The sequence below is a fragment of the Adiantum capillus-veneris genome, chromosome 3 (assembly GCF_014529385.1).
Source record: "Adiantum capillus-veneris isolate H3 chromosome 3, ASM1452938v2, whole genome shotgun sequence".
Taxonomy (NCBI): Eukaryota; Viridiplantae; Streptophyta; class Polypodiopsida; order Polypodiales; family Pteridaceae; genus Adiantum; species Adiantum capillus-veneris.
In genome coordinates this window covers 80592086-80600627 of record NC_140933.1, presented here as the reverse complement: position 1 = coordinate 80600627, position 8542 = coordinate 80592086, and the positions used below count along the sequence as shown (strand labels likewise).

At 37.8% G+C, this 8542-nt stretch overlaps 1 protein-coding gene across 1 annotated transcript; it reads right to left on the bottom strand.

Moving 5' to 3' along the window:
• Positions 1-3886: 3886 nt before the first annotated feature.
• Positions 3887-8253, bottom strand: LOC147461172 (uncharacterized). The gene is made up of 6 exons (XM_086500176.1): positions 7923-8253; positions 6100-6172; positions 5929-6018; positions 4495-4516; positions 4212-4408; positions 3887-4127 (listed from the first exon to the last, which is right to left on the bottom strand). Exons 1-6 carry the CDS (start codon positions 8251-8253, stop codon positions 3941-3943), a joined length of 900 nt encoding a protein of 299 aa, XP_086356302.1. The 3' UTR covers positions 3887-3940.
• Positions 8254-8542: the final 289 nt, after the last annotated feature.

The window sequence follows — 8542 nt, the reverse complement described above, 5'->3', positions numbered from 1 at the left end:
AGCAGAATGCTAGGGAATCATTTCCACCACCATTGTTCAGTAAGTTCACAGATCATCAAAGCTCAATTCCACATGATCACATCAAAGGATATGCCGGAGGACACCATAATGGGAATGCCAATAGCTCAGAAGATGTTAGAGGTACATAATTCAAACATGACAGAGTCATCACAGACATTAAATAATGAAGACCAAGACTGGTCACCCGTGGATGATAACACAAGGTACTCAAGCACAGTTAAAATGGAGACTTTTATCAAAGCAGATCTTATTGAAGATGATTCATCTCCATCAAATAGAACTTCAGAAGAGCTTAAAGAAAATCAGGCAATAGCAAGTGCAGATCAAACAAAGAATAGAGCAACCACGAAATCTATTGAGCAAAGAATGCCACCAAAGCCAGAAGTTAAGAAGAACGTGGTTGCAGGCAACCACGAAGAAATAGAAAGTCCAAAGATCAATCAAACATTGCCAGCTAAAGCAATTGATAAAAGTCAGATTGGAAATCATAGTCTCAAGCCACCTTTCATAGAGACACAGTTAGATCAAGATGAGACCATGGCAAAAGCTAGACAAAGATCTTCAATAGAACAAACAATGAGAATATTTGTAGTTCTCAGCAATACAAAAGGAGCAAGTGTTAGATGCAATGCTCTACTTGATAAAGAAGCAAAGTGCAATATGGTTACAGACAACATTCAGAGCATTCTTGAGATTACTCAGAGCAAGCCAGGGAACAAAGAAATCATGGGTAAGGCTACAAGCCAAGAAGACATGGTTGCTACCCTTAGCATCCAAAATCATGAAGAGCAGGTAAAATTTCACGTGAAGCCTTCAAAGGAAATTCTTGCAGATGTCATCCTTGGACATCAGTGGTTAGACCAACACAAGTCCTACAAAGAAGATAAAATGCTAATACTCTCTTTTCTAAGAGGTAGCAAGCAACATTTACAGGTACCATCAATGCTAGATTCAGAGTTGCAAAAGTCACAAGAATTGAAGACAAATCTTGAAAACAAAGGTAAAGCAAAAGTGGAACTTCCATCGACTAGCACAAAAGGTGTGACAACATATGCCTCTACATCAAAGAACCCTTATAGATCAGCTTCTTCAAGCATGTCAGGCTTTCAAAACTTTAAATCAAGTGCTGAACCAATTGAAACCTCTAAGGAGACACCCAAAAAAGCAAAGATATTTCAGCTAAAGTACTCAAGAAAGCAAAGGAAAGTCAAGCAAATGTTTGTTCAGAGCAATTTAGTCAAGGTCAATGTAAGACAAGGGAAACTAGGGTATGAGAGTCCATCACCCAACCACCAGGAAAGCCCCTGGCCCTTTGCCCTAGTTGGACTCCCCGTTCCACACCGCCTAGCTCGGCCCTACCCTTGTCTAGTCCGGCCTTGCCGGTATCCTGACATTACTCCCCCCTTAAGAAGAGTTTTTGTCCTCGAAAACAAAAGTCGGAAGGTTCTTCGTAAGAACACTAATGTTTTCTCAAGTGGCATCCTTCATGGATCCAGCTGTTTGGTTGACTGGAACACGGTTCTGAAGGAGGTTCAATGAAACCAAGAGTAACATCTTGGTTTTCCACATTGTTGTTCATTTGCAACCATCTAGTGTGTAGAATCCATTTAGAACGCACATGAGTATGCTAAAAGAGTTATCACGACAAAGATATACCGGAAATAGTACCGGTTTTCACTTTCTGTGAAAGTAACTTGCTGACCTAAATCCTCAGTCAAATGTAAGTCCTTGACTTGTTCTCAAATTTCATCAGTAAACAAACCCACCCTAACGAGTGTCAAGGTTGAGAACCTGACTTATACATGAAGAGACTACCGAGTCGCAACATGCATTAATTGATAGTAAGTAAACTCCAAAAAGAGCAATAAATGCTTACTAATTGGATCGCTTGGTGCTAACATACGCACTTTGCTTATCCTTCAACACAAGATTACTCTTTGTAATCTACCTATTCCCTTGGATAATTGACAGTGCTGAGGTGTGTTTTCCTCACAGTTTACAAACAGTCGTCCCAGATGACTGGTAAACGGGGAATCACAGTAGTGTATAACATTGGTGAGGAATCAACAATGTCCGAAATAACCATCGTGGCTAACTTGAAAAAATCCACAAACACCCAAGCCGAGCCATGACCTCTATTGGTGATTAGTAGACCCAAAAGTAATCTCCTAGAGATATTGCACTTAGAGTGCAAAATGCTTCATAAGCAACAACTTAAGGAATATGCATGCCATTCTAAATCATCCTTTGCTAAACACTAGGGCCCATAACACCTAGTGTGCATGCATTTAGCAAAAAAACCCCGAACCTGTATATCCATAATGATCCTTGCCAATACTTATGGCAAATGTGATGCGCTTAGCACGCATTAAAAAGGAATGTAAATAGTTTTGAAAAGAAACTAAATACTTTTAGTTGCAATCTTTTGCAAGCCTTGCTGAAACGTCTGAATCACAATAGAAGGTGAAACATTGATCACTTCTAGGTACAGACAATGAAACTTTTTCATTAACAACTTATAGAAAAGCTATATGTATAAACAACCATTTGTAATGTTGTTTAGCAATACTTGTAGGCTGAACAAGTCATTGTAAGTATCCAACAATTTTTTGGCCACTGAAATTGCTCCTAATACGTCGTGCTGAAAATGGTCTAGAAAATAGATTTGACTAGCACTTAGGACTTTGTTGTGACACATATTTGAAATAGGTGCGCCAGTGTCAGTCCCAGAGACTCATATTCGCCACATGTGGAATATGTCTCAACTAAGGATGTCTGACAAAAGAACATCCTATAAGTACAAGATGTACTTGTGTGTGGAGGTAGCTCTAAACACTCTATGACAAGAGTGAGAGGGACCCTCATTCATTGCTCCACACTGGCTAAACCGAACTCCTTGAGTCCCTAGACCATGTTGTATCCCATGTGACAACATGTGCCAAATCGAATCCTACAAGTGGATTTATAAAAGCATAATGTACATTGGACACTACGGCCCAAAATACTTATTTTGACATGCCCTTGGCATGGCCCTGAAATATTCAAGCGGATTTAAACAACTTGAAAGAAAAAACCAAGCAATGGATACTAAAAATTGGAATAACACCAAATCAATAGATGCATACCTGGAGATTGAACTGAATGTTCACTTACCCGTATTCAAATACAGAGGAACAAGTTGTCCATGTGTGAAAAAATCAAGCAATATTGCACTAGAAACCCTGGGTGTTGCCGTTGCAATCCAAACCCTTTGATTAGAATTTATGTAGTCAAACCCTTTGGTAAGACCCTTTGTAGAAACTGCTCGATTAGTAGGTAACGGTAACCAACGTAGTCAACCGTGTATAGAATGATTTGGAATGGGTGCTTTTTTTTTGCGAGCTTTCCATTTCGAGCTTTTTCATGAAATGTAAAACTATTTTGAGCTTTTTTCTTTATTTAAAGCATTTTTCCATTTTGTTTCAACATCTTTTACATTCTTGCAATTCACCTAGAAATATTCAATAGGACAACATCACCTCACATTGAATAATTAAGCGCCTCAAACTTACTCTCTTTAAATATGCTAGGCTATAGAAAGGGGGGAGAGAGAGAGAGAGAGTATTCAAAGAAATCCTTATTCAGACTTACTCTCTTTAAATATGCTAGTCTAGAGAGAGAGAGAGAGAGAGAGAGAGAGAGAGAGAGAGAGAGAGAGAGAGCATTCAAAGAAATCTGTATTCAAAACAAAGCTTAACAAGGTGTCTGCATTAGTGTTTGATATGGATGTTAGAAAGAGTAGATAGTTCACAAAAGCAATGCAATTAAAATCACTTCAAGAACATGCACAATAAAACCCTAGATGTCCTATGTCAACATTCTTGAAACAAAAAATAGAGAGTGTGTTCAATAATTGTTTCAAAAAACTATGGATGTGATACTAAACTCTCTTTTCCACATATGGACCACAAACCACCTTTTTGAGACACTCCTCATAGACTATGTCATCCCCCTCCAAGCACAAACAATATCGATAAACCTCACCACATGCCTTGCCAAGACCTCCACATCCTGAAAACACATCTAGTAAATAATCTGAGTCATCCGTGAAGGTTGCCAAGAGCCATCTACACATGCAAATTTAAAATATGTAAGTCATTTTTCAACTATAAATTAAAGCTCAATTTACATTAAAATGATTATCTTCTCACCTGTAGAAGTCGGGTGACCTCTCTGCTCCACCTCTGATAGGTATATCAAGAACAATGGTGCGTTCTTGATGCTCCTCCATTAAAAAGCTTCGTGATGCAGGAAACATGCGAGGAGAGACTTTCTCTCCTGCCTCCCTATTGTATGTGGGTATAGCAACATCTGCTCGACAAAAAACTCCCACCATGAGATCAATTACCTACATATAAGCATACATTGTACACACTTGAATCAAAATCAAGTTAATAATGCAATCTTTCACAACAACATGGTATTTTGATTCACCTCCTCTAGGGTATCTGGGTGTCTATATCCCCCATTACACATGAGAGTCCATGTGCGATGAAGTCATAACCCAGCCTTTATAGCATGGATAATAATCTCTCCAATATGTTGTGCAAGACATAGAGTCACGAAAAAGCCTTCATCTGCCAAGAAAGGTTCTGCTACATCCATCACACCTTGCACAAGAGAAGGCAAAAATATATTCCATTGTGGAATTTTTTTGCTTAATCCACCTTTGAAAAGATGTTTAGAATGAGTTTTTCAAGTGATATTGATCAAAACAAAAGGCATAAACAAAAACTTTGAGTAACCTGCTCGAATTGGGCCTAAACCATCCACCAACAAAGAAGTAGGGAAATCCACAAAGATAAGACGAAACACCTCACGACAAGGTGCTCCACAATGGTGATACAAGCCAAGACTTTGAGTGCGCAAATGTTTTTTAATGCTACACACAAAACGTTTGTTTTAGTACACCATCCACCTTGAACATTCTATTGATATTGATAACACAAGCCACAAAACCTTTCTTTTACCTTTGAATGACAAAATCATCAACATTAGCCATATCAACTAGAAGAGCATCTACCACAGTCAAAAATTGAAAACCTACAATTTTTCATTAAAAATTTATTTTAATTACAAGTAATATAGAATTGTTTTGCACTATCAAAAAATAAATATTTAACAGGTAGAAACTTGCCGGTATTCCATGAGGTTGGTCGCCTTGATGAAGTTGGTCACTCCATGAATGACTCAACCACTATTGAAACGCTTTTTTCACTGCTTTCTTTAGGCATGTCAATCTTTAGCCCTCCTAATGGATAGGTTGTTTTGTTGTGGTCACCCATGTTTGACCCACTCGCATGATTATGGTGCTCTCTTTGAAGAGGTAGTGAGTGATTTCTTTCTTGTGTTCTTTGTGAGCCCCCATCCATGGCCAAGTCATGATTGTGATCCATGTCTTCTAAGTGCTCTAAAGAAGCAGATTGGTTTTTATCTTTGTCTTTATTCTCTTCCAAAAACTCTACCACAAGAAAATTTTAATGATATAATGAAAATTAATTTAGCATTTACAAACTCAAGTCATTTATAAAAAAACTAGAACATACTTTCTTGTGCATTTTTTAGAGAGAGAGAGAGAGAGAGAGAGAGAGAGAGAGAGAGAGAGAGAGAGAGAGAGAGAGAGAGATATTAAATGCTAACGAGTTCAAGACTGGTGGACTTGAATGATAATAGGAAAAATGAATATATTATAATACAAGAATGTAATAATATGAGAATTAACTTGAGGTAAAAAGAAAAGTGTTACACTTACTTGCATGTGAGTCTAGTTCTTGCTTTGGGATCACCCCCAAAGGGTAGTCCAACCACCATGGGCAAATTCTACACTCCCACATAGAAATACCCTTCTCTACCATAGAACCGGGATACATAGTATTTTCATCCTCTAGCTTTGACCAATCTTCAGTAACCATAGGCATAGTAGCAAGTGTACCGTTTAAAACACATTCACACATCCATCTACACCATAACAACATTTAATCTTTTGAGAAAAATAATTTCAATAAGAGCCAAAGACATTGTTGGTTGATGAAATTTCACCTGTATAAAATCCTTTTACAAGACTCTTGTAGCTCAGGCATTTTGGAAGAGTCCCCTGCACTTTTAATATCTCCTAAAAGTTGAGGAAAAGCTTGCAAGCCATGATTTCTTAATTGCACCTATGATAGTCATTCAAATCATAAAACAATGCAATAAAATCCACATTTAATAGAAAAAAGTGACTAGTTTAGAAAACAACCTTGAAAAAAGCTTCAAATCGATATGGCAATTTGAACTCTTCAACCTCCAACCTTCTTATTATCAACACAGCTTCATCATTCATGTGAGCCCAATAGACTTCTTTTCTAATGTAAGCCCTAAAGTGCTTCACATCACCAAAGTGGGAAAAGACTGGATCTTTGGCCTTTGTAAGACTCATCATCTCCAATATATATTTTTTCCTTCATTAAAGACCAAAATATATCAAAAACTTAAACACCATCTTATATAAGTATATTCATATACCATTCATAATGTCACTATTTTCATTAGAATTTAAAAACATAAACAAAAAACTAGTAAAAAAGTATTGAAAAGTGTGATACCTTTCAGAAGGTAGTTTTGAGGAGCACAAAGCATTTAACTTGTCTCGTGTGATTTTTACCATGGATGGATCATCCCACTTCACATCAAAGAGCAACTCAAAAAATTCCTCTCCATGAACTGGATTGGCAATTGTCAAAAACTTATAACCTCTATCCTTCAATCGATCTTCTTCTTGTTTAGTTGCCTTTTGCAATCGCCTTTCAAACTCCACCTATCTAATCCAAGAGCTTTCAATTTTGCATTTTCCTTTGAAATAAATGCATTAAAATCATCCTACATAACCACAACTACATTCAATGAATGAATCGTAAACAATCTTAAAAAATGTATATAGTTAATACTCAATTCAACAATTCACCTTCCAAACTAGTTGAGAAATCAACACACAAGGAGAATTATACCAAGGAGGAACTCCTTGATATAATCTACTCTCAACTGCCATCTCTATCTCAGCCCACTTTCTGTTCTCTTGAGTGAGACGTGCAAGAATGCTCTCTTTATTGGCGATACCAAATTTTTGGAACATGTATATCTCATGCCCAAGATTTGGTTTCACTGTTGATCGTGAAATGCTACAATAAATATATAAACAAATGAAAAATAATAGTTTAATGCGAGATTAATTTAGAAATACAAAAAGGCCACAAATTTACAACTTACACATTAGTGGGGTCAAGAGCAAGTAATAGTTCGGTCTCTTTTTTTTTCTACTTCCAAAAATTGGCATCTCACACTCACATGATATTCCTCATTATCATGCCATACTTGACAAAAGAACACCAAATTAGCCAAAAAAGAAGGTACAACTAAATCTAACAAACAATTAGTGCATCGATGTTAATTCTTACCTTCTTTTATGCGTCGCATCCATGTTTTCAGCCGATGGTTTCCATCCCATACCAAAAACAAACGCCCTCGAAACTCTTGCCACTCCTTATTGAGCTGATTATCAAATGAAACACTCTTAGCTTGCCAAATAGGATCCCAACTACCTTCCACAAGAGGAGTGATAGGCATGTAAGAGCCGAAGGAATCTTTCACCGACACCAAAAGAGATCCCATTGTATCCAAGTAAGCAACATTGTCAAAACTAGGAATCAACCAAGATGCAGAATCTGTAGCCACTCGAACAGCTTCATGAGCAACCAAACGACATAAAGGTATCAGTGGAGGGTTGCATCTTCATTTTACGTAAAATTGACTTAACACATCCTTCATAATCCCCAACGGGATTTTTTTTCCCAAGTGTCGAGAATGTTGGGCCACATCATCCTCACCTATCCCATCAGACTCTGTTAAACCTTCATCTTCAACATCCTCACCTGTTTCAACCTCCACTGTCGGCTCTCGAGACTCGTCTCCTTTCACATCATCCCCACTCTCCAAATGGTTAGAACCTTCCTCCACGATAGCTTCATCATCAACAAAGATGCATTTTCTACGTCTCTTTCCCCCTCGTTTGAAATGAGGACTACGAGTAGCAATTGCATGAGAAGATGCCTCTTGATCGATTGGATGCCTTCTCTTGGAAGGACCAGATCTCAAGGTCATGCATGGAGAATCAAACGTTCTCTTGATTGACTTGCTGCCTCGTCTTTTGGGAGCCATAAATGTCTACATCAATAAAGATTTGAAAAAGCATTATACATCATCATTCAAACAATGGCTACAATTTGCACTACTTGTTAATGCCGCTACATTTCATGCCAAACACCATAATAACACGCATTTAAGTGAACTTCCATTGCATTTGAAAAGATCCGACTTAAATTTGTGTGAACTTGATAGAGTGTACCAAATTTGTTGCTCGCTCGTCGGATTTGTCTGTTGCAGTGCTCAATGTTGTATCCTCTAGCTGCAACCGCAAGTGAGGACGCTCTGGCTATGAATCAAGTCC